General features: G+C 37.1%; 2 protein-coding genes across 5 annotated transcripts in view; both read right to left on the minus strand.

Annotated features, from left to right (window-relative positions):
• Window positions 1–1086: 1086 nt before the first annotated feature.
• Window positions 1087–11706, minus strand: LOC107699583 (beta-1,4-galactosyltransferase 3-like). Of its 3 annotated transcripts, XM_016500888.1 has the most exons (9): window positions 11552–11703; window positions 11234–11470; window positions 10989–11067; window positions 9538–10013; window positions 7454–7689; window positions 7067–7257; window positions 4202–4324; window positions 2090–2194; window positions 1087–1584 (listed from the first exon to the last, which is right to left on the minus strand). In XM_016500888.1, the coding sequence occupies exons 4-9, from the start codon at window positions 9797–9799 to the stop codon at window positions 1263–1265; spliced, it is 1239 nt and encodes a 412-aa protein (XP_016356374.1). In that variant the 5' UTR covers window positions 9800–10013; window positions 10989–11067; window positions 11234–11470; window positions 11552–11703; the 3' UTR covers window positions 1087–1262. The 3 variants fall into 3 exon arrangements, with proteins under 3 accessions (XP_016356374.1, XP_016356375.1, XP_016356373.1); XM_016500889.1 differs by having other exon boundaries at window positions 7484–7689; window positions 11234–11706; XM_016500887.1 differs by having other exon boundaries at window positions 11234–11703.
• A 1791-nt stretch (window positions 11707–13497) lies between these two features.
• The window catches only part of LOC107699588 (biglycan-like), a 24197-nt gene continuing 11891 nt past the window's right edge, over window positions 13498–25803 (minus strand). For both annotated transcript variants that reach the window (XM_016500894.1, XM_016500893.1), the window contains exons 2-8: window positions 22376–22653; window positions 18449–18561; window positions 17396–17609; window positions 17158–17268; window positions 16838–16931; window positions 15258–15396; window positions 13498–15180 (exon numbers count right to left, since the gene is read on the minus strand). In XM_016500894.1, the coding sequence (XP_016356380.1) occupies window positions 14983–15180; window positions 15258–15396; window positions 16838–16931; window positions 17158–17268; window positions 17396–17609; window positions 18449–18561; window positions 22376–22622 (1116 nt within the window). In that variant the 5' untranslated portion in view covers window positions 22623–22653 and the 3' untranslated portion in view covers window positions 13498–14982. The remainder of the gene's footprint in view (window positions 15181–15257; window positions 15397–16837; window positions 16932–17157; window positions 17269–17395; window positions 17610–18448; window positions 18562–22375; window positions 22654–25803) is intronic.

Genomic DNA, 25803 nt, shown 5'->3' on the forward strand with positions numbered 1-25803 from the left:
CACCGTGTCACATGATGGGGTGAATTCTCAATGAGCACCTAAACTATCATTTACGGCAAATTATATGATCTTTTTCTTAATGGTCTGTAGTTTGCATTGTGGGAGAGTGCAAAATGTAAGTGGACCTGCAAATATAATGTGCAATGCAATTTTTATTTCAAAAGATAAATATCTGTCACTGATATCTTTGTTCTTCAAATGTAGCTTATACTCTAGGATTGTGTTTAATACAGAGTGCAGTTTTTACATACTGTAAAAGTGCCATGATGGTGATACAACCAATATTTTTGACTAACAAATAAAATGTATTCTTTCCATATAACCATAAAAGTACCCATTACCTGTTTTATGTTTATAAAATCTTAAAATGTCAGCTAACGTCTTAAACTAAAGTCACACCTTCAACCTAAACCATCAAATCGATTTCATTTAACAGAAACATATTCCTGAATTCAAATAATAGAAGAGGGTAAAGATTATAAATAAATATTTTTGTCATTTTATATTCTTATCCCAATGATTGTCTACAACCAAAATGGAATCCAACAAAGGCACCACACAATACCTAAAATAATTCAACTCTTTTACACAGTATCATAAACTATTAATAGGTATCTTGAGCAGCTAAAAGAGAAAACCAGTGCTCACTATCAAAGATCACACCTTTCTAAGTTTGTACAGCAAGACCAAAAATAGACCACAGTGATACACGTCTGCTCAAGCACTAGATCAAAAATCAGTGTGTGCTGATTAGATATTAAAAGAAGAGAAAAACAGATAAACGTGGAATGAGCATTCAACTGTAGTATTAATAACAGTGGTGTGCAGTAATAATGTTTTTTGACTGAGTCATGGCATGTTGATAAGAGACTGGTTCAAGGGCAAGAAAAGGCACAGAAAAACAGACCCACACAGTGGGGTGAAGTACAGCAGCTGGCAGCAAATCAGCTCACAAACACACAGGACTTGCACAGGTACGTCGACTGGTCACTTTCGAGAGGGTTTACAACTCGGCCCACTCTGATACGACTCCTACAGCAAAACGAGATCTTCAGCATATGATTCCAGACTTGTGCAAATGTCACCATATCAGCAGCTGAACAACATTCAGAGGTGGCCGAACAGTTTCAGTCAACTTTCAGTGGAGTGAACTTATTTGCCAAGAGTAGCAATGCTTTACGATATAAAACAAGAGCAAACTGGTTTTCCCTCCACTATCCATTAATAACTGTGAATTGTCTGTGGATACTCCATTATCAGTATCATCCCACCTTCTGGTTCAAAGGAGCTTTTTGACCAACATTTGAACTTTCATTATTGGCCTTCAAGTGGGTGGGCTCCACTTTTGTAGCATTATGATTGATGACCGCACCCACTTTTTCAGTCTTCGTTTTATTAGATGGAGCGGGTTGAGGCTCTGACTTCCGAGGTGGAGCCTTCACAGGGGGACGGTGTGGATCATCCCCAATGTTGACAGACAAATTAGTGTACAATGGCTCCAACTCTTTGGATAGGAGCTCATAAGTCAGTGAGTTCAGTCCATCTGAGTGCCAGTTCAGCCTTGTGCGCTTCAGCAAGTCAAACCTACAAGAACAAATTCATGAAGAGGAACTGACTCAATAAACAGACTGAACAAATGGATTAAATACTAAACTTATCTATCCATACACTCTTAAAAATAAAGGTTCTTTATTGCCATCTATGGTTCCATACTTTTAACATCCATAGAACCTTTTTGATGGACAAAAGCCTCTTACAGTGGAATAAGGTTCTTTAGATTAAAATGTTCTTCACACCAATAAAAATAATGATTCTTTTAAGAACTGTTCATTTAAAGGTTCTTTGGGGAACCCAGAATGACTCTCCTATGGCATCGCGGTGAAAACCCCCATTTGGAACCATTATTTTTAAGATTGTACCAACTAGGGTTGCAAAAGGGTGGAAAATTTCCAGAAACCTTCCAAAATTTTCTGAAAGTTTCCCCCCAAAACACATGGAAAGTTTCTGGAAATTTACCAGAAATTTTCTGTCCCTTTTCAACCCTAGTACCAACACTAAGTTTATAATATATTTTGCCAAGTGACATCACCTTCTCGGGTTCTGCTCATTACCCTGATCTCCTTTATGTTTGATCATCTTATAATGACCAATGGCCAAAGGCGGGCGCATTATCTTCATCCCAGAGAGACGGACTCTAAAGACAAAACCACAAGGCAAGTAGAAACAGTAACATATAAGAAGAAAAAAAACCCTGAAGAAGGATGGTATGAAGTATCAAACGGACAGAGACAAAAGAAAGAGCGGCACAAAGCACAGCAGGAAAACTATTTCCAGTAGAGTCCGCAAGGTGGGTCAGATGGATGTGAACTAGCTAAAAAACTACTGTTGTTGAGAATTTTTATGTAAAAAGGTTCTAACCACAACTGAAAATCCTCAAAAGGTTCATCTAAAGTTGGAGAGTCTAATCCAGCTTTTAAATACTTAAAACTTTGTGTTCTTGCCTCTGGTTCAGCCATCTGAGTCATCTGAGTCAGGCAAGGCTACTGATGGCTAATTATGCGACAGCCAGGTTTGCAAATCACCATGAGCTGATACGCCCTTCAAAATGTTCTCCAAGAATACATGCAATGTCAGTTTTCCCAAAACACATAAAGCTGGGTCCTGGATTATCTCCAAAAATACTTTTCGTCTGGGACTAGATTTGATCTGTACCCTGAAAAATCGCTCATTGTGAAATCAAACCATGCAAGAATATTAAACAGCAAGAAAGAAAAGAAAAAACACTGATAGACTCAGAGGTTCTGCTTTGTCAAAGATGTTGAGCAGTTTGCGACTTAGCTCTTATTCAAAATAGCCAATTACATTAATGGTCCATTAATGGTTCATGAATGTGTACTAAAACATTTTGACAAAGAGTCTGTGTATACTAAGAGTATGCACTACTACTGAATCTATAGTGTGAAAACAGATGTAAAAACAATATATATACATATATATAGTTAGGTTACTGAACGAACGAATCTTATGAGCCAGATTTTTGTAGTGAATCAAAACTTTTCAGCATGACCAGTGTAGTCCATTGACTCTTGACCAAATGATTCCATTATGAATTATTTTGGTCTCCACCAAATGATTCCATTATGAATCATTTACTGAATCAAATACATATACCTCAACCAGTCCAATTTACCAACAAATGAATAATATAAGCATGAATCAAACACATATAGTGCTACCAGTGTAGTCTAATTCATCAACGTATGAACCTTTTTTTTTGTGAATATAACACAAGCACAACTCACAATGTTGCACTTAAGGCTTATGAGATTTAATGTAGTTACATGTGACAAAGTGTAGTTAAGCATGCACACTATGGGTTTTGTCAGTATTTTATCAAAATAATAGCGGAATGACATATGCCACATTTTAGTTTTAGCACTGTTATTTAATACACAGTTAGGCCAATTATTGTTTTGAATATATGCCGCCTATACAAAAGACAGTAAAAGAAAAGTCAGTAAAAAGTTTTTCCAGAATTTTGAAATGTATTTATTATTAAAATGATCTCATCATGGATTTTTTCAAATACACATTCCTCAAAAGCTCTAAAAGAATCATTAACGGAACTGCTAATGAGGAATCAGAAACAGATTCATTAGATTCCTCATGATGCTCAATCCTATTCATGCCAAAGACACTTAAGAGAGAACTAACCATAAAGAAAATGTGATTCAAATCCTCAACACTACTAATAATCTACTACACCTGACTCATTCTGGTTTCAAGGCTTCAACAACTTTTAATCCTCTACAGCATGTTTCTTATTGTCACAGAAATAAAATTACTTGAATGTATTATTGAATAAAAGGGCAGTAATTACTGAAGTGTACTGACACCTAAATAGTTGGAAGCCTTGAGTCCAATCTAGTGATTCATGCATGTACTTACTGGTCCCTCCTGTGGCAATGCGAGGGAGGGCATGAGGGATAGACGGATGCAGTGAAAATGAGAATTATGGCAAGAGACCAATGCAAACGTGAACTGAAAACAAAATGGTGATGGAGAGATGACAGACGTGCAACACAAATGCTTAACAGGATGCATTTCTCATGTAGACGTGCCAGTTACTTTGATCTCTACTACATTCCATTATGCTGAAATAACTCACGCAAACGCAGTATAAAAATGCTGCCATCCTCACCGAGCTGCGATGTCATCGTCCTCTCCTCCCCAGCCCCAATACTGGTTCGGAAAGCCGTTCATCTTGAGGTACTGCTCTGGGGTTACAGCAGACACCCCTCCGAAGTACTGCGAGTATGGAAGCCTGCAAAGGAGTCAGAGCAGTGATTTGGTGAGGCACAGAGGAATAAGGTCATCTGTCTCTACTATCCTTCATCACTCATTCCATCTGAAGTGTCACAGCTTCCCCTGCAGTTTAATGTTCATCTGTACCTCTGAATTACAGCAGTACAGCAATCTGTACGAATGGATAGAAAACCAGGGCCCCTTATAAATTAACAAAGAATGCTGTTTAAATTTGTGTCATAACTATTTTCAGAACACTACCACACTAATATTTCTGAAGTATATAGTATGTGCACTGTATAGTATGCACATTTTTTCTATCCATATGACCTGCTACAATTGGCAAAATGTGCAGTATACAACAGAAAACTGGGTGCAAATCATAATATATTCATCTTTTTCTTGAATCATTTTTTAAAAAGGCAGCCAAATGTTAATGGGTTTTTACACAAACTTGGACAAAAAATAATAAGTAAATAAAGTTTTATTATGTTTCAGAAATTTAACATGCAACATGATGACATCATGTGACAACCATAGATCATGTGTAAATCCTTAAAAGTGTGGTTTCACTGTATTTTAATGTGTTCTTTGAATAAATCTGGAAAAAAAGGATAGGAAAAGCAACTGATGTGTGTTTGTTGAGCTGTATAAAGACTATTACTGTATTTTGAACATGACTGTTCAAAAGTTTGGGTTTGGAAAGATCTTTTTATGTTTTTGTAAGAAATCTCTCATGCTCAACAAGGCTGCATTTATTTGATCAACAAATACAGCACAAATAGTAATATTGTGAACAATTTTATATAACTGATTTATAATATATTTTAAAATATGATTGACTTTGTATGATGGTAAAGCTTTTTTTCAGTCTTCAATGTCACATGATCCTTCAGAAATCATTCTAATATGCTGATTTGGTGCTCTGTTCTTATTATTATCAATGTTTCTTGTGGAAACCATGATACATTTTTTCATGATCATGATACAGAATAAATAATGAACAGATGGTTTAAAAGAGCAGAATTTACTTGAAATAGAACTCTTTTGTAACACTGTCTTTTTACTCAATTTAATCCATTGCTGCTATGTATCTTTCTTCATAATTTTCTCTGTATTTCTACCCAAGGACTAACTCTCTGAGTCGTGTCTGAATGCTTTACAGCCTTCAGTGGACTCATCACAGAGAGGATCTGATGTTGTCCTCAGCCTTGGTGCACTGAATATATGGGTTGATTTCTCTGCAATTTTGTTGTTCTCAGTGAATGTTTATATCTAAGTGGACATTGTGGCTGCAGAGTACAGAAATGCAGACTCTGTGACCCGAGATGTGCAGACCTGGATGTCAATTTAGAGGACCAGAGCCATGAGTTACTGGGTACAACTGTGTCAGCACTAATAATGAATGAACTACATCACCTATTTTACCATGCGTGAAGAGGATGAACTTTTTGTTTCTAGAAGTTTTATAAGATCTATCAAATTCTTCAAAAAGTAAAAACTGCTGTTAAATGAACAATTGTTCTTTTCTTTGTTTCTTTTTGCCTGTTTTGAATTAAAGTGTGTAGAATTCAACTGAAATGTTGACCACCAATTCATTTTAAAATATTTATATACATAACTTTTCATAACTACCATTGAAAAGTTTGGGGTCTGCGAGTTTTTTTTTTTTAAAGAAATTAATACTTTCATTCTGCAAGAATGCGTTAAATTGAACAAAAGTGACAGTAAACGCATTTTAATGTTACAAATAATTGGCATTCTATTGAAACTTCTATTCATCAATGAATCCTGAAAAAAAATGAATCACATATAAAGTAAAATATAAAGTATTTACACTGAAGTGGATGCTGAAAATGTAGCTTTGCCATTATAGGAATAAATTACATTTTAAAATATATTCAAATATAAATCATTATTTTGTAATATTATAATATTGTATATTTGTCACGATGCACACACACGAGGAACAAGGAGACGCTGGAGAAGACTTTACCAAGACTTTATTTTCAGGAACCAAGGGAGACGAACTCAGGAGTCTGACAATATTATATTATATTATGATAGTACTGATAATATTACTATTTTTACTGTATTTTGAGCCCAGTCTCATGAAAATGCATATTAATAGTACGCCAAATAAAAACGAAAACTCGTGGTATTGATACGCAAATATGGACTTTGGCGTGCATATGATACGCATGTGTCTGGCGCCCATATAATACGCAGTTTTCGCGTGCATATGATACGAAATTTGTTGGCGTGCATATGATACGCAGGTTTCGCGTACATATGATATACGCATCTACCCACAACCCTAAACCTACCCATCGCGTAAGTCCAAAGTCCATTTTTGCGTATCAATACCACGAGTTTTCGTTTTTATTTGGCGTACTATTTATACGCACTTTCATGAGATCGGGTTAGTATTTTTGATCAAATAAATGCAGCCTTGGCATTAGGGACTTTTTTCAAAGACATTAGAAAAACCTTACCAACCCTAAACATTTTAACGGTAGTGTATACTGGCATCTAACCTTGACATTGTTCAACTACACACCATTTGTTTAATTATTATATTATAATACTGTAATATAAAAATTATTATTGTTATAATAACATAATATTAAAACTAATATTATTGAAGTGTCTATACTACTATGACTACAAACATAAGAGTGCAAACAAAAATTGCACCCCTGTTCATTAAGATAAAATTAGAGAAAAGCTTTGTTAAAACATTAAATCCTGGGTAGGGTACCTGTATCTGAACTTGTCCATAGCTACAGAGAGGTGTGTAGGGTACTGGGGGTGGCAGGTGTAGGTATTGTGGTCATTTTCAGGAAGCAGGTCGACGTCATGCAGGAAAATGCAGCTCCAGCCCTCCTCTTTCAGCGCCTCCCGCACTCCAACATTCAGCAACTTCGCTCGGTTAAAGGTGGAGTTCCCTGACTGATAACACAGACTATGAGCAAATCAAGTGTACACAAATGCATTCTTCGGCAAGAATAGAACACTAATATAGCTTGACAATAAGCTATGAGCTATGTTTACCCTTTGTCCCAGCTACTTCCTCTAATAACTGCTAGGATTTTTTTCCCCCATACAATAGATATGACAAATGTCAGCATAACAATGAACAAGAGACCTGGTGCACAATGTAAATGCCGTAGTGGACCTGCTGCCGCTGCAAAAAGGGGTGCAGATGGTAGAGGAGGGCGCGGAGGTGGGTCTGGCGGTTCCGGTAGGGGACCACGATGGCTGTGTGGTGCCATGGCTCACAGTCTGGCGGGCGGTAATGACCCCCTAAGGTCACCAAGGGGTTCTTCTCTTTTATCTTCTCCAGGGAAGGGGGTGAGGAGAGGTGGACAGAAACAGGACCCACTGGCAGACAGCAGGAGGAGAGCACACATGCACTTGTTGTAGGGCTGCACAATTAATCGAATGCGATTGTCATGCGCATTTTGATAGTAAAGCCGGTTCTGTAATCAGCAGGACGATTTTATTGCGCGATTATGAAATCGAAGAAATCGTTCGCGATAATGACAGCTGTTTGCATAGCTTCTCAGTGAACTACGGCTCTGTGTAGTAAATGCTGCTCCATCTGAAAGCATGTGAAAATACCACATTTAATAACATATTTTTACTCCAAACTCACTTCATAATGTCAGTCGAGTGTTTGAAATAAATCCTTCTGTGAGATGATGTGGCTTCTTACACAGAATAAGGCACGCAACATATTTCATAGTATTTAAGCAGTGATAAAGGCACTGCATTATAAATATACTTTATATGAATGAAAATTATAATAATAAGAACTCCGTAAACCGTATATTGCCGTAGTCGTGTTTATTAGTCACGCTGAATCAATGAAAGCAGTTAAATCTTCTGTTTATTCAGCTGCAGCAATAGGCATTTTCTGGGTTTCTTCTGCTAGGCGTATTTGGAGTTTCAGCACGAGAGCGCCCTCTGGCCTTTGGATGGCGATTTACTGCTGATCACAGAACCGTGCTTCACTGAAAGATACGCATGACAATCGCAGCTTCTGTCGAATCGCGATCTCGATTCCATTTCGATTTGTCGTGCAGCCCTAACTTGTTGTATAAAATCTGTTCTACAACACCAAATTAAAGGAATTGTTTACCTAAAATTGTTAATTCTGTCATTATTTAATCACCATTATTTTGTTCCAAACCTGTATGATTTTATTCTTTTTTGTGGAGAATTTCTGAGTAGGCATGTACAATATATTGGACCATATCAGTTATTGCACAATATCAGAGAATTTGTTTTTATTATTGTATTGGTCAAGACTAGATATTTAATTGCTGTATTCATTTTTAAAATGTTAAATCTTTAATCTTTAAAACACTAAAAAATTAATATCACTGTTAAATGTAATCTTTTATGGAGTGAAAAACTATATATACTGAGTGACAGTTAAAAATAAAATGAAGTAATCAATTTAATAACTGAAACATACAAATGGAAATTAATAAATCACTGTTTAAATGGGCAAACTGATATACATTAAAAACTGTAATTCATGTTTTAAAATGTAGTAAAAAATAATGTCAATATTATCAGTATATAATAATATTGTGATGTCTAAAGTTGCAGCATTTAAAATAACTGATTTTAGTTTTTAGGGGTTTTAAGGTCATAAACAACTGCAAAAAAGCTGGCATCATTTTTTAATGTTGAAACATTTTCACTTTGATTGAAAAAATAATAAGAAATACCTTAAATATTTCTTAATAAACTGCATTTTGTACACAGCACACTCGGAAATGCCAAAAATGGCAAAACCAAAATAAAAACATGATTTAAAACTTACTCCTATGTTCACTTCATTTTGATTTTGTGAAAAGACAACTAACATTATCCCCATGTTTAAAAACTGTGAGTATAGTATTTTAAAATAATTTATTTTATTTTAATGTACTTTAAAAGACACGTAGTCTGCTTTCATTGTAACTGCATGGAAACAGCTGCCAGTACATTCTACAAAATATATTTTTTTGTGATCCACAGGAGAAAGTAAGTAACACAGGGTTGGAAAGATAAAAGTGCATATGAAGTAATTGATGACAAAGTCTTCATTTTTTTAGGTGGACTAAACTCATTAACGGGTTTTTGGTACATTTCATTCAAAAATAGACAATGAGACAAAATAAATGAACAAATCCAATGATCAATGTTTTAAGCACTTCAGTGTGGATTTATATCTACCCAGCAGTGGAGAGGGCAGCACACAGTCCCTGAGCTGCTGTTCTGGTCCACTGGGTCCTGGATGGTGGAGCAGCAGAGATGTGAGGTTGGTGTAGACGTCATGTGGTCGAGAGTAGTCTATCTCAGGCTCAGTGGAATGAACCAATACAGACACTAGGCCACGAAAGCCTCCCAGGGAGAAGTAGAGGACAAACGCGAACTGGAAGCCCACCAACAGAGCCAGAGTGCAGGGGGAGTCCAGCGCTTGACCGCAGCACACCATTATCACATCCAACAAAGAGCAGGAGTGACAGAGGAAGGGAGGACGGGAAAATCAAAGGAGATGGACAAGGGACAGATAAGAGAAGAGAGACAGAGTGAAGACAGAGCAAGAGGCATGAGAGAGGGAAGAGTGGAAGGATAACAGGGGTGATGAGGAGAAATAAAGTTAGCTCAGTGAGCTAAGGGAAGGACATCTATGGCATGTGTGGGAGTCACTGGAAAAACAGAGGAACACAAAAATCAATAGTGACAGATCCATCACATCAAACTACAAAGGAGAACTTTAAAGTGCCAGTGTGCCCGGGATCAATGCCAGATCTCGGATTAAATCAGCAAAGACCACACACTTTTTGGGTCACTCCTGTTACACAGTACAGTACTTTAAAAATAAAATAATATGTATTAAATATGCTTGATTACAAATAAAAAATGCATGACTGCAAAAAAAATGCTTGACTACAATAAAAAAAAGAAAAGGAATAAAATAAAATAAAATAAAAAAGAAATAATTGAATTTCCAGATTGGAAATCAGGACGGAAATACATAATTCAGAGAAGGATTTTGAGTTACTTTACATTAGACTGTCAATTTAAAGATAGTTTTGATATTTTTAACAATCTTTTGAAATTCTGATATTATCATATATTGTGTAAAATATCTATAATTGTATCTAACAGAATAGAATGCCTCAAAGTACAACAAACCATCTACGACATACCACAAAAACATCACAGAATTCATTAAATCCATAGCTAATACTTGCTTATGTTTGTGTGGTTGTTATTAATGTGATGTCATTTAGGAACTGGCTATGATTCGTTAGAGAGAAATTACACGACTATCAATAAAACTAATAAAACTGATGGAGAAACTAATGAAACTGATAGTTAGTTTGAAACATTTTTGATTAAAGAAAATAGAAATACCTGTAATCTTTCATTGCATTAATAAATTACATTAAAAAATGTTTTTTTGAATACTCAGACATTTCAAAAAAGGCAACATAAACTCAAACTAAACTAGAAATTCACTCATTTAGATTTTGTGACAACTATTATCTCATTGTTTAAAAACTGTGAGTACAGTATGCTATTATATTAAGACATGTAGATAGGAAAATGTGCTGCACAACAGGAATGAGCCTTTTATCAATTAATAACGAATAATGAATTCAACATGAGTAGCCTACCAGTGCTGACTGGTCATAAACACAAGGGTGTGAGAGAGCACTGTCCTCTTCATCCTGTCCATCACAAATCATTGTGCACCTTGAGGAGACAGATAGTTCTGGACTGATTAACAAGATCTCCTGCTTATTTACAAACCAGCTCGTCTTTTGCGTTACGATAAAACGGAAATGTATTTAAGCAACCATGCATGCAGCGACGACAGGCACAGAGCAATTATTGTGAAATAATCGTCAATATAACAGACATTTTGCAACACTTCAGGTCAAGCGTTTCCTCTGACTCGCCCGGACCACAGCGACGCTTCAAATCAGGATCCATCAGTCGATAACTAGGCCTTTATTTAATATTAATCACTGGATTGTGGATAATCATTCCTCTATGGCGCCCGAAACAGTGTTTAATATCCGCAGTCGCATTGAGCGCGTCGCGGAACGCTGTGGTGAAACGCTTCCTGAGTGCGTCAGACGCTCATGGCAGAGACCTGCAGACAGACATGTTTGATGCGGTGACCCGCTATCGACGGGCATTCTTTGACGCTGTTACAATAAAAGCCCTAAGATACTTGTGTTAAAAATCACAGTGCTGCCTTCTAGTGAGAAAACAAGACAGGTTTAATGCTAGAGGCGGTTTCATACACCAGATGATCTTGTGATGACGATACAGGCTTATAAAGCGAAATTAAGGTGATGAAAATGGGACACGACGTGTAATCATGTGGATTACATCTAAGTGGTTACAATGCCATCGTCCGCATTTTTATTGAGAATTATATTGTGATTTGATAACGTGAATTATGACGTCTGTGAAACTGTTTGTGTTTAACAAAACAATCAAATGCGTTTACTACAAATGTTTTCATAAGAGCTGAGGTTCTGCTGAAATGGTTACAAACCAGCTGAGAAAATGCACAATAATATTAGAACCTCTTTAATTGAGTAGTTATTTCAGATAGCTCGTTCAAATTATTTTAATTAATATTAATATCTTCTTAGTACCAAAACAGTAATTTGGACTTTGGATCCAATAATTTTTTTTTAGCTGAGAAAATGCACAAAAATAGTTCTTGACTAGTTTATTACCTATTCAACAGAGACTATATAGACCTATCTTTTAGATAGCAAATTATTTTAATTAATAAACAGATCTGGGTACCAAAACAATAATTTGGACTTTGAATAGCCTAAAGATTTTGACAGAGTAAGCAATAGCCTACTTTCAGTGTCAAATGACAGTGTCAACAAAAATTGATGTATTCAAATTGTCCAGTGTGGATGCAGATCATACAGGTTTTCATGATCTGCTGTTGGTATTAAAAAATGTAATCTACAATAAATGGACAAAAGTATTGAGACACCTGATCATTACACCATCAGGGACTTTATAAAGACATCACGTTCTAAACACATATTGAGCAGATGTGGCCTAATTGGGTGTGTCCCAATACCTGTGTCCCTTAGAGAGACTTGTAATCAGAAGGTGGATTCAATTCTGAATAAACAGAACTGAACCCCCCTTTACAGCTACAACAGCTTCCACTCTTCTGGGAAGGCTTTCCACAAGATTTTGGAGTGCTCCTGTTGGAATTTTTGACCACTCATCCAGTAAAGCATCTGTGAGATCAGGTACAGATGTTTGACAAGAAGACCTGACTCACAATCTCTGTTCCAGTTCATTCGAAAGATGTTCCATTGGTTCCACACCAAACTCATCCAACAATGTCTTTGTGGACCTTGCTTTGTGCACTGGGGCACAGTCATGCTGGAATAGAAAAGGGCTTTTCCCACAAAGTTGGAAGAATATCATTGTCCAAAATGTTTTGGCATGCTGCAGCATTTCCCTTTACTGGAAATAACGGACCTAGCCCAACCCCATACCATTATCCCTCCTCCACCAAACTTTACATTTAGCACAGTGCAGTCAGGCAGGTAACATTCTCCTGGCATCTGCCAAACCCAGACTCGCCCATCAGACTACCAAACAGAGAGGCGTGATTCTCACAGAACAGGTTTCCACTGCTCCAGAGTCTATAGTGGCATGTGCTTTACACCGCTCAATCCAATGCTTGCCATTATACTTGGGTGATGTGAAGGCTTGCGTACAGCTGCTCAGCCATGGAATTCCATTCCATCCATGAGGTTCCCGCCGCCACACAGTTTTTTGTGTTGACAATAATGTCAGGGGAAGTTTGGAACTGTGACTTTATGTGGTCTTCTGCTTTGTGACTGAGTTGCTGCTATTCCTGATGCTTCCAATTTCCAATAATACCACCAACAGTTGGCCATGGAATATCTAAAAGGGATGAAATTTCATGAACTGTATTATTAATTTTAATGAACTGACTTACTGCAAATTTTTCACAAATGTTTGTAAATGCAGCCTTCTTGGCTAGCTCCTTGTTTTTATACATGCGGCAGTGGGTCTGATTGAAACACCTGAATTCAGTAATTATGAGGTGTGTCCCAATACTTTTGTCCATATAGTGTATATTCAGTAACTTAATCATACAACAAGTACTCGGATACATAAATACATCTCCCACGATGTTTTAATAATTTTATGTTTTATTTTTATGTATAAAATGTGGAATTTCTCTGACATGGTTTGCGACAAGTAGAATGACCCATTGACATTGTGCTTGATAATGCAATCAGTCAATATTTGGCTTTATTGAGAAAGGAGGACACATGTTTAACAAGAAGAGCACTGCAAATGTTCACTGAACCCATCAAACTCGTGTTAACTCAAGTTTTATTAGTCACAGCTTTCAAAACATGATGGTACGCCACTTCTGCTCCTGAAGTCAAGCTGAAAGATATTTTACTGGAACATGCAGTAGCGTGCGGCACAGTAGCCTAAATGCATGCAGGGTCACTGCCAAAGAAAACATGAGAAAAACAACACGCTACAAAGAAAAGATTTGGAATTTATAGAGAAACTGTGCAAAACAACATAACATTACAATCCTTTTCTGAATCAGCCTTGAACCCAAAAGGGCTGGGTAAGAACATGAGGCATTTGGCTGAATGAAACTCGACAACATAATTATATTGTGTCTGTGTAAAGTTCCTCCATTGCCCTAAAGTACTCCCACAACAATAAGACCTCTGAAGCAAGGACGCAAGGCAAAAAAGGAGAAAAATGAAAGCTAAAATTTTTACAAATAACACAGATACACTTATTATAAGCACCATGAATTTAACATCTAGATTCAACCTTCCCATTTCAACATCCCATCCAAACTTCACTATTAATAATAAAACATAAACTAATATAAAATAATAGCAATATAACAGTACATATCAATAATACTGTTCTAAAAGTGTCAAGCAAACAAAGAGCCCTTAAAAAGTGAACTGATCATGGTAAGAATTCACTGTAAAACACTTACGAAACAATGACCGTTATTATGGTTTTGTAAATAGAGCCAGTTGTAAGAGATCAAAATCCACAAGTTTCTTTTTGAATTTTCCATTACTTATTTTTATTGCTCCTTCCTTTTCTCGTTCAGGTCAGTTCACATCAACTATATGATGACTATAAAGATAACGATAACTATATTAGCATCCACACCGACAGACAATAACGTTCTGTTCATTAAAAGCATGCTGCAGTTTTGTTGTCTGCCCCTTTAAATGCTTGATCTCTTTATAATGTTGATTCTGATTGGCTGTCATCAATCGGTATGATAGTGATTCCAAAAATAATGTTCCTCTGTGCCGTTTTCGTTATAGTTGTGGTTTGGACTGTGCTATTCTTTTCATTTTATTCTTTAAATTTCATTTCATTTTTAAAACTATATCTTTATCATTATAGTTAGCATCCTTGGTGTTAACTTTAAAATTCATAAACGAATACATCCAAAGATATATAATAAGAATTATTTGCAAACACTGTTTGTTGACACCATTTTGGCCCACTTTCTCCAAGTGTCTTCTGTTCTGTTTCAATTCCAGCATTGGTATTTGTCCCCAAATCTCTCTTTTCATCCATTCTCTATTTCTTATAGTTTCCGAACTGAATGGCCAATCGGTCACCAATGCAGCGAAAGGTGGCAGGCTGTACCTCCCAGTAGTTAACCGGGTTGCCATAGAGGCTAATGCCATTATAGAAGCTCCTCTTCATGCCGAAATCTCGAGGGCAGAAGTCATTAACATCCACTCGACTTACGTTGTTGGAATGAAGGTAGACCACCTGAAAAAGAAGCAAAAATCAATGATTGTGCTTGTGTGAATGGGACACTTTTTGTTCATCAGTTTGATATCTCACACCTGCAGGTACTTCATGTCTGGCAGACCCATGGGGACGCGGGTCAGCCGGTTGTTTTCCAAATGCAGCTCCCTGAGATTAGGCACATATGATAGGCTGCCGTTCTCAATCATCCGGATGTGGTTGAAACCCAGACCCAATCTGGCAAACAATGAATAAGCAATAGACAATAGATGGGCTGCACACATTGTGACAGACATCTAGTGAGGTGGAAACACAATAGATTGGAAACACTGTGAACAGGCACTGGGCAGGACAAGCTGCACTATAGGCAGGATTTTTCTGGATTTGCAAGTGTTAGCCCAATATCAGGGTTATTTTATGTCTTTTTAATTTCAGTTTAGTTTAAGTTTGCTTTAATGATGCATAATGAATTTTTTTTTAATTTAAATTCCTTGATGTTTTCTTCCCATATAACTTACAAATTGTGTACAAAATAAAATAATAAATAAAGAAATAAATAAATAAAAATGATACCAACTAAATCATTAAAAAATCATTTGTCAAATTTATATTAAAACAGCTCCAGTACTTGCTGACAATGAAATGTGCCATTGTGGGTACATTTAGCAGTAAATTTGTAACTGCCATCACTCTGGCATCTCTAGGACATCTATGATTCAGTACCGTCAGATGGGCCATGCAGCAGAACAACTAGTCACTGGATTTGCCAAAGTTAGCAAATTCATGGTATATAATCTTTTAAATATAGTTACAAATTTAGTTTGAGGTCATTTGGACTGACCATATGATAATTATTTGTTTTGTGTTGTCTTTGCATTGTTTCATGGCTTAACTTGACTGCTGAACACTGGTTTATTATTGTGATTTCAGACCAATCGTCATCAAATAGGGGCAGGTTGTATACATAAAACAATCCCACTCTCTCTAGTTACTAGTATTTGATCCGAGTTCACTTTTTCGAGTCCAAGACATTAACCAATTGAGTTGGGAGACGTTTATTAATGTCTTGTTAACTTAACTATGTTGTTACTTATTTTTTTATCTTTCATGCAACACGTCCGAGTCCACGTCCAAGTACCCCAACTCTACTAAACTCTATACCAGACCATCTAGAATTTACTATAAAAAAAAAATGTACAAAAAAAAAAAAAACTTTCTCTGTAGTATTATTTGTTTTTAGTTTGTTATAATGCACACTTATGGTTTCAATTTAGATTTTTGCAAACATCTATTTTTTTATTTTATTTAAAAATATTGTTTCCTTGCAAGCCTTTGTCAGCACAATAGTTTTAGTTTACAACACTTCTGAGATTACTCAAATTAAACTGGCAATTTTTGTGAAATTTAAAGGATAATACTTGACTCCGGGTGAAATAACTGCCACTGTTTTCAGTAAAAATAAAGTGATTTCACAGAATAATAGATTGTCAGGAGCCTAAGATGGCAAACATAGGGTCTATAATCACCTATGATTTAGTCTCTACAAAATGAACTTATGATTATCATTTTGTCCCCCCCACATCATTAAAATTTCATACACCAGGTGGCGGTGTTGCTTTATGGCAAGGAAAAGCCATGTTGTGTGTTGGGAGTGCAGGGGAGTCATGAGTGGCTTCACCTGTACAGGTGTTTATAGCGGCTCAGGTCCTCCAGTTCGATGGCTTGGATCTGGTTATTGTCCAAGTGGAGCTCATGAAGACTGTCAGGGAGGTCTGGGAGGAGAGGAACATTCCTCATTATATAATTGGAAGTAGCACCACACATTAAAACTCATGCAAATTGTGATTTATGACCAAGGATATTCCTAAAGCTCGTTCAAGTGAGAAACTGCACAGAGTAACCGTATTACCCAAATGTTCTTTTTGAAAATAAATACGATCCTATCATTTGACAAGTGTTCACACTTTAATGACTTTTATGAATATTATAAAGAATCACCTTTTGGTATTCCAGTGAGTTTGGACTCAGAGATGCGCAGGTAGTTGAGTTTCAGGCCTTTAAAAGCGCCAGGCTCAAAGCCGCTGTTCTGAATAGGGTTTCCGCCCATCTCTATAAGAAGCATTCAACATCAGACAGAATATCCCATCACAAAAACCAGCAGGCTCCATCTAAAAAAGGAAATGGTTTGGTCAGACTGTAACCTCTATACCACATAATGGCGAGCGTTCATACAAACCAATGCAGTTCATGCTGCCCAGACCAGAGAACGTTCCTTCTGCAACCTTCTTAATACGGTTCTCATGAATGCGCAGCTCCACCAGGGATGGGGGAAGGTTCTTGGGTACCACTGTCAGGAGGTTACGGGAAAAATAAAGCTTTTTTAAGCGTAGGAGGGGTGTGAAGGCTCGCGGGTGGACTTTGGAGATCTTGTTGTTGACCAGTGACAGAGCCTGGCGGGAGGCAGGAAGACGTTAGCATTTGGTTCATGGAAAGTCATGAAGACATGATTAATAACAGCTTGACCATGAGCATTAAATATTTACACAAAATCAAATGACTTATAAATGATATTATGATTTAATGTCTTGGTTTTTTTTGTTTTACAGGCCATGTCAAATATTGTGTTTGGTGAGAGAGGCTGAGTAAATATTAGGGATAAATATTGGGGATAATATGAGTTCTAAGAAGGGAACTAAAACATTCAGTTTGGCACTGGTGTGTGTTTCCCGAACTACAGGAGCATTCTTCTTCAGACTTGAACTGTTTGAACATCCTGTCAGGCTGTTTTGCACAGAGTGCCAAACATAAAGTAACGTGTGCTGCGAACGACAGACCAATTTTTCAGGAGCTAGCCAAAACATGCTTGTCTTGTTGTTTCTTATGTAAAATAAACATCTTAAATATTAATGTTAAAATGCAAATATTCAATCTAAATCTACAGCATTAAAGTAAATAGTGACATTTTTAGCTAATATGGAGCTTGATGGGCTGCATCAGCCAACGGCGAATAAAAAAATCAAGCTGTGAGACTGGCACACATCAGTGAACAGCACAAGAAACCATCCATAAATTTACAGTATTATGAACTTTTCAATTTGAATAATATGTTAGTGTTTTGAGGAACACCAATAAGCCAAAAGGTTTTTGCAACAATTTGCACTTTATTTTATATTCAGCCTCATCTATCTTCATTTTTCTCACTTATCTCATTATTAACGATGAGTAGAATTTATTGCTTGACCTTCACCCTCTCTAGTTCTCATTTCTTTGATCAGTATCAGTGTCTTACATAGAGGTTTGTAAGTCCTTTGAAGTCATTCTCCTTCAGTTCTGTGATGCGGTTGTTCTGTAGGTCCAGGAGTTTGGTGTCTCTGGGAATTTCCTTGGGCACTGCAGTCAAACCTAAACATGAAGACAAAATGTTTACAGCTAATTTAAAGCTTGTAGGATATAGAGCATACAGATCTGTATACAAACGTCTGTACAGAGAGACCATTAGCTCACCATCTGGTCTGGATTTCCCCATGACAGGGCTTCTTATTCGACATCAAAATAACAGAATTAAATAGTGAACACAATTAAAAATCTTAACAATTACAGCATGTCTTTGACAAGATGTTTAGTTCGATATAACCCAGTTATTGTGGCCAACTGTGTTCTTATTGGGCATTTTCAATTCAGTGTCAGGTTTATATTTGCATTAGTGTATCTTTATATTAGAGTGACCTGACGATGTTCTGCCACCACTTTAAGCGTGCACTTTGAAAATCATTTAGGTTCTTTTGCCACACATGGACCACATCACAAAACTCCAGCAGGACCACATCAAAGCACAAATCTAGCATTGTGTCTGTTTTAACAGTGAAGTGTCCAAGATTCTAAATCAGGCCAATGATTCATGATGATTTCCAGCAGAGCCCAATAATTTATACTGGGTTGGGTTCAACCTCTGTTCCCCTCCAGCCATTTATAATGTTCTTAAGAACCACAACTGCCAAGCCATCTAGCTTCCAGCAGGAGCGAAAAGTAAAATCAATGAGATATTAAGCATATCAAAGAAATATAATGATATGTGGCCTGCAGTCATTTACCACAGAAAATCATTTTGACTTGTTTTTATTAGTAAAAAAACATCTTCTGGATACCTTAATCAACTCAAGCTTTTCCACAAAGAAGACTTTTGTGTTTCTGTATGTCGTAGTGTTTAATATACTCTTTATTCAGATCTAGGGAACTGCCATCATCACATTAGCTTAGTATTTTTTGTTTGGAATTTATATTTTTGAAAATGTCATCATAAAGTGAACGTGTGGCGATTTACATTCGCAATGTACACTGAACACAAACTTTCATCCCAGGTGTCCGGTTTCTTGACGTGCCGCATACTTTTTGTAGGGAACACATCAGCATGCTGTGATATCAGTCTTACACAGTGTAGAACATGGTAAACAGCACGTTTACGCTACCATTAAAAAAAACATTTTAATGAAACTACACTTTTATTCAGCAAGGATGCATTAAATTTAACAAAAGTGGCAGTAAAGACATGTTTAATGTTACAAAATATTTCTACAGTATGTCAAATAAATGCTGTTCTTTTAAACTTTCTATTTATTAAAGAATCCTGGGAAAAAAGTATCATGGTTTCGACAAAAATATTAAGCAGCACAACCATTTTCAACATTGATAATAATAAGAGTTAAAATAACATATTGATAATAATAAGAGTCAAAATAACATATCAAATCAACATATTAGAATGATTTCTGAAGGATCATGTGACACTGAAGACTGGAGTAATGGCTGCTGAAAATTCAGCTTTGCATCATAGGAATAAATTGCATTTTAAAATAAATTAAATAAAAAACAATTATTTTAAAATTCAAATAGAAAACACTTATTTTAAATTGTAATAATATTTCACAACATTATAGTTTTTACTGCATTTTTAAACAAATAAACAATAGTGTAAATGATGCAGTCTTTACATTTGTTTTATGTTATTTTATGTTAGCAAATAATATTAAGAATACTAGAATTAGAACTAGAACAATCAGGCACTGAAGAGAGCGCCCATTAACAGTTTGATTAACCAACAGAACTGCTTTTGGGTCCAAGGGCAGTAAAATATTGCACAATAATAGCAGAACATCACATATGAGCATTACATATTATTTTAAAACTTGATTTCTAAGAATAGTAATCATTTATGAGGTTCTTGTACACAAAATAAATGATCCCATAGAATATCTTGAGTTCAAGCCATTTTAAGCCAATGTACTATGAGAAAAGATCTTTCCTGTTTTCCTTTTACAATAGTTCTTCTTCCAAGCCATCTGCCCACCTGCCACTCAAACCAACAAGTGCTCAGTGACCAGCCGACCGCTGACAAACACAATGCCAAACCCCAGAGCCCAGCACATCGCAGCCCCCAAACCACAGCTCTGCACACATATATACCCCCTAATAGGAACATATTTTATGATGAAGGCACATAACCACCTAAATTTATACACAATTATAAACATCTGATTTGAATAAACATCACCATCAATTCAATTACAGCCTACATGGCAGAATAACGTCCAGATACGAAAGAAAATAAAAGAGTGCAGTGGACTGATCAATGTATTACAAGCAAACCTTCATCACAGTGGGAGGAAGCGTAGAAAGAACCGCCTAAAGCGAGGGCTGTATTTTTCGATTTTTATATCTAATCCACAAGCATAAACAAAGATGCAATGACATTTGCGAAAACAAAAACACTTGCAAAGACCAAAACACATGGCATAAAGCATTCATGCACATATGCAAACACAGTCAGACATGCACAAAATAAAAAGGAATACATATAATTAAAATAATAAGCTCAAAATTCCTAAAGTTCTTGTTGCTTCAATGGCTGTAAATGTTCTATGAGGATCATAGCTTTGGCAAAATTGGCTGGAGAAAGAAAGAGCGTGTGTATCCGTAAGTATGACTATAGGGTTACAGCGGAGCTTCAGTGGGTGCTGTTGGTGCCATGAAGAAAAAAAATACACAAACTGGGAAAATTTGTCAGGCTTTATCCAATTTCTGGAGCTTGCATCTAACCCAGGCCTTCTCACTTTCCCACATAATAAAAAGGCAAGCTCCGCCATCTGCTTTATGGGTGCACACATGCATGGTGGTTGGTTTGTTTGTTTTGTGTTTATATAATTCTTGTACATGTTTGTCAATCCACAGTTTATGTATTTAGATTTGAGTGAACTGAGTGATCACTGAGAAGCATAACATTCACTTGAATGACAACATGTTCCTACAAGGTGAGGGTAAATGGTTAAACCAATCAGTTCAGTTAACAGTAAAGTTTCCTCTTTGACTGTAGGTCTGTTATTCCCTATCCGTGGAAAAGAAAATAAGAGCATCTAGAAGAAATCACAATGAAATTAAGTGGTCCCTGTCAAAACCCTCAATAATTTTTTTAGGCCCAAATTACCACTTTTGTGGATGTACTGTTGACAAGACATCACCCAAGACTATTGCCGACCTTCTGAAACAAATAAATACTCGTCAAAGACTTCTAAATCTTCATCACTTCTCTTTCTCCCTCTCACATTCCTTCTCACTTTCCCTGTCTATCTCTCTCAGACTGTCTTCCTGTAAAACATCCTGTGTGTGTCATAAAAACAACACAGAACCACTCCTACAGTTCAATGGAAAACACAGGCATTTTTCATTGTTTCCCATTCAGACCCCAGTTTTCCTAGAGACAGAACTACAACAAACACATGTTCATAAACGACTGTTTTTGCCTGTTTGGATGTGGGCTGTTATTAAACAGTCTCTATAAGGTGCTTTTAATAAGGAATTGAAACAATTTAAAGATTTGATGATTTATTGTACAGTTCATGTAAATATGTTTAATGATTATTGGCCCATTCACACTAAGAACAATATAACATTATATATTAGATATATATTAGAAGATAAATAACTGTAACACTGACTATATTAGTGTCCACATCAACAGACCATACCCTTCCTTTTATTTTAAGCCTGTTACTGTTTTGTCATCTGCTGCTTTAAATCTTCAAGCTGGATTTTGATTGGCTGTCAATGTTTTTATCGTTCATGAGCTGGAAAAATCATTCTGAAAGTGATGATAGATAGATAGATAGATAGATAGATAGATAGATAGATAGATAGATAGATAGACAGATAGATAGATACTCACTTAGGTCTGAGCATTGCACCACATTGAGCTGACAATGGCATCCAAAGGGGCATAAGGACACATCTGGTGGCAGCTCCTCTACAGCTGAACCCTCTTCATCTCTCATCATTACCGTTGTCAGATCTCCCACTTCTCCATCCATAGCAAAGTCCCAGAATCCTCTCTGCTCAAAGGGCAGAGCCAGTGAGGGAGCAGTCAGGCTGCAGACACTGAGCAGCAGAACCAGGAGAGAGCGGCAGGAGAACATTGCAGAGATACAGAGACTTACACACACGGACCTGCACCATGAGAAGACAAAAAGAGATTAATCATTAGTTAATTTAATTTGACACAGCTGTTTTTATTCGTAACTGTGTGTATCCTGTTCTGTGTTGGATTGTCATAAACTTTCATTAAAACTGAGTCTTTTCTTTCTTTGGAGCTGAATGTGTTCATGTGTTAATTACGCAAGGGACAAAGTAGTTACTTAAGACTCTATGTCCTCTCTTCAAGTTCAGCCCGCAACCCATTTCCTTAGCTCTGTTTATAATAATTAAGACAGTTTTCACAAAGTACATCAAAGGAACAGGATGGAACTAGGATGTTATTTGGGGTTTGGGAGGATATTGTAACATTGCCATCTGAATATGAATACATCATTCGGCATTGCCCATGCCCTCCCTGAGAAACACTAAAAGCTTTGACATGGACATGTAAACATTACTCAAAAGCAGAGGTGTAAAGAGTACCTAAAAACCATACTTGAGTAAAAGTACAGATACCTTACAGTGAAAATTACTCCACTACACGTTACAAGTCACCAATTCCAAAACAACTTGAGTAAAAGGCTTAGAATATCTGATTTTAACAGTACTTAAGTATTTTACTTATACTAAATATAGGCTCGAAAAATGCACTAGTCAAAGAGACATGCCAGTGAAAAACTGTAATGTTGTGGAGAAGCTAGGGAAAACAGGCCGAGGCAAGGATCTATGTGCAGGTATTTAATGGAAAAACTAGAACAAACAATAAGCCAAAAACCAACAAACACCACGGGAGACAGGAAGTGACATAAAAGTCCAGGGCAAGGCACAGAGAGCATGAAACAAAAACAAGAAAGAGTTGATTTGTTAGGAGAGCAATCAGGTATGCAGTGGATGTGCTGGTTTGGGCCTCCTTGCCGGCTGCAGTTATGTCCTCATCTCATATATAAAACACCTGTGATTCACAAATACTTGCTAAGGAACTCGCATTCACATAAAGTAGCCTTGTTGAAAAGTTTGGGTGAGTAAGGGCAAAACGCACAAGATGCAGTACTTTCAGTGACCTGTAATAGGCAGTATCACGTCTTTTGTAGCAGAAATAAACTGCTGCAGAAAAGCTAGGTCCATGCAAAATGTAATGTGTAACTGCAACACTCATTTCAAATGAAGTGGAGTAAAGAGTTCAGATACTCATTCAAAATTTTAGTGAAGTAGAGAGTAAAAGTTGCTAATATCTTTGATACTCAGTACAGCTACAAAGTATCCAAAAAGATACTCAAGTACAGTAACTAATTACATTTACTCCAATACTTTACACCTCTGCTCAAAAGTACTAAAAGTACTATTATTTAAAAGTGCATAAGTGCAAAAGTGTCTGATGTTAAAAATATTTGAATGAGAACAACCTTTTAGTTTATCTTTTGGTAACAGCTGCTGACATTGAAATTATAATAATTAAATTATAATAATTAAGCAAAGGGGAAACTAAAGAGACAAGCGGTGAGTCTGTGTCTGTAGGACAGGTCTGGTTAGACGGTGTGTGGTGGTGGAAAAACTCAAACTGGCCTTCTTAAAACATATCTTAAAACAAGCCATTCATTAGACAGGAAGGAGGTAGGAGGGGATATTTCTGACAGTCTCTGTTTGTGTGTGTGACTAAAAGGGTGGGGCCACTCATAATGTCATTTCTCAATGTTTTCCAGCTGAGTCCTGTGACGTCACCAGACATTTTGGGGCTAAGATGTGGTTAAGGATCTGGGGTCCGCAGAACCCACCAGAGGACCACACTGATACCTTAAACATGGGCCTGTAACCTAAACCGCAAACCCTATTCAGCCACATGCCCCCCACCTGTCAGTTCCTGACTTAACCTTGGCCTGTGTGTTGAACCTGATCGAACCGAGGTCTAAAATTAAAGCCAACACCTGTTCTAAACCCAAATCAACACCCTAAACCCAACCTGCATCCTGAACTTTAACCCTGAATCATGCATACTCTAATAGCTCACACTGAATGTGATATCTCATGGCAAAAGCTCAAGCAACATAACATTACAATTAGGCCTATCCTTTAAATCCAACCGGCTGGGGGAAAAAATCAGTTAATCTCACTGCCATCATAGATGATTGTCTTCACAAATGAGTCGCAACACTTTTAATCCAAAGTATTCCCTATACATGCTGGGAAGAAACACATGTGGATGAGCGAGAGGAGCCAGATGTCAGAGGATGACATGTGTACCAAGAGAGAAACCCAATGTCTACCCATCACAATTTACTGCCACATTCAAATATGTTCCCTCAACAACATTATAAGTCAGGAAGTGAAGATTGAAAAGGTATGAAAAGCGTTCAAAATCCCAGATACTCAATCAAATTGAAATAAACAGTCTCAATTACTATGGATGGATCAAATGGGAAAAAAAACTACCTAGCAGAACATTTTTACACAAAAGTAGCTCTTTAAAGTTTATTTAATGCCGAGTTCACACTGCACAATTTTCAAAGACATCGCATCACTGTTGGTTTCACACTGAACGACTATCTGGGGTAGCATTCAGTTGTTGCTGTGTTCACACTGCACGATGGAACGACGACAGGAGGTTACACACTGCATGACTTTACAATAGAATCGCCGACAGCTCTGTCTGGTGCAGTGTTGCCAGGTTTTCGCTACAAAACCCGCCTAATTACTACTCAAAACTTCACATTCCAGGGCCTAAATATTACGTTATTGGGGTCACTTCAACCTGCTGACATAAAAAACAACCGGTGGCAATTGCAGATTTGGCAACACTGGTCCACAAACTACGTTTATAACTCCTCCCCGAACTTCCCGCTGCCCTGTATCTTGGTCTCTCATTGGCTGTAGGTCATCGCCGATGTGTTTCAGTCAGAACTCATTTCACACAGCGTGATTGGAAATTGCCCCACACGTCCGTTGTCCTGAGTCTTGATCTCCAGTCGGAGGCTTCATGGGCCCTCTCGGTCAGCCATTTTGCCCTCTGCCCACTGATTAGCAGGGGCCTGTCAGCCAGTAGGGCCCGTACGCCGACACCGCGAGCTATTCCACTCGAGGCAACTCGGGCCCTCCTGGTAGGGCTACACAATGCACGCTGCTCCTCCCCCATCGGCCGGTAGGGCTGACCCGTTCCAACGATGTGAGCTCCCGTTGAGCATCGGCTCC

The sequence above is a fragment of the Sinocyclocheilus anshuiensis genome, unplaced genomic scaffold, assembly GCF_001515605.1.
Source record: "Sinocyclocheilus anshuiensis isolate Anshui unplaced genomic scaffold, SAMN03320099.WGS_v1.1 scaffold879, whole genome shotgun sequence".
NCBI lineage: Eukaryota > Metazoa > Chordata > Actinopteri > Cypriniformes > Cyprinidae > Sinocyclocheilus > Sinocyclocheilus anshuiensis.

What these genes read in the sequence shown, in the direction of transcription:
- LOC107699583 (XM_016500888.1), bottom strand. Translation starts at nt 9,799, where the DNA reads ATGGTGTGCTGCGGTCAAGCGCTGGACTCCCCCTGCACTCTGGCTCTG. An exon ending in GCTGCCCTCTCCACTGCTGG is followed by an intron (nt 7,690 to 9,537) that starts GTAGATATAAAT and finishes GCTGTCTGCCAG; the next exon opens with TGGGTCCTGTTTCTGTCCAC. An exon ending in ATGGACAAGTTCAGATACAG is followed by an intron (nt 4,325 to 7,066) that starts GTACCCTACCCA and finishes ACTCCTTTGCAG; the next exon opens with GCTTCCATACTCGCAGTACT.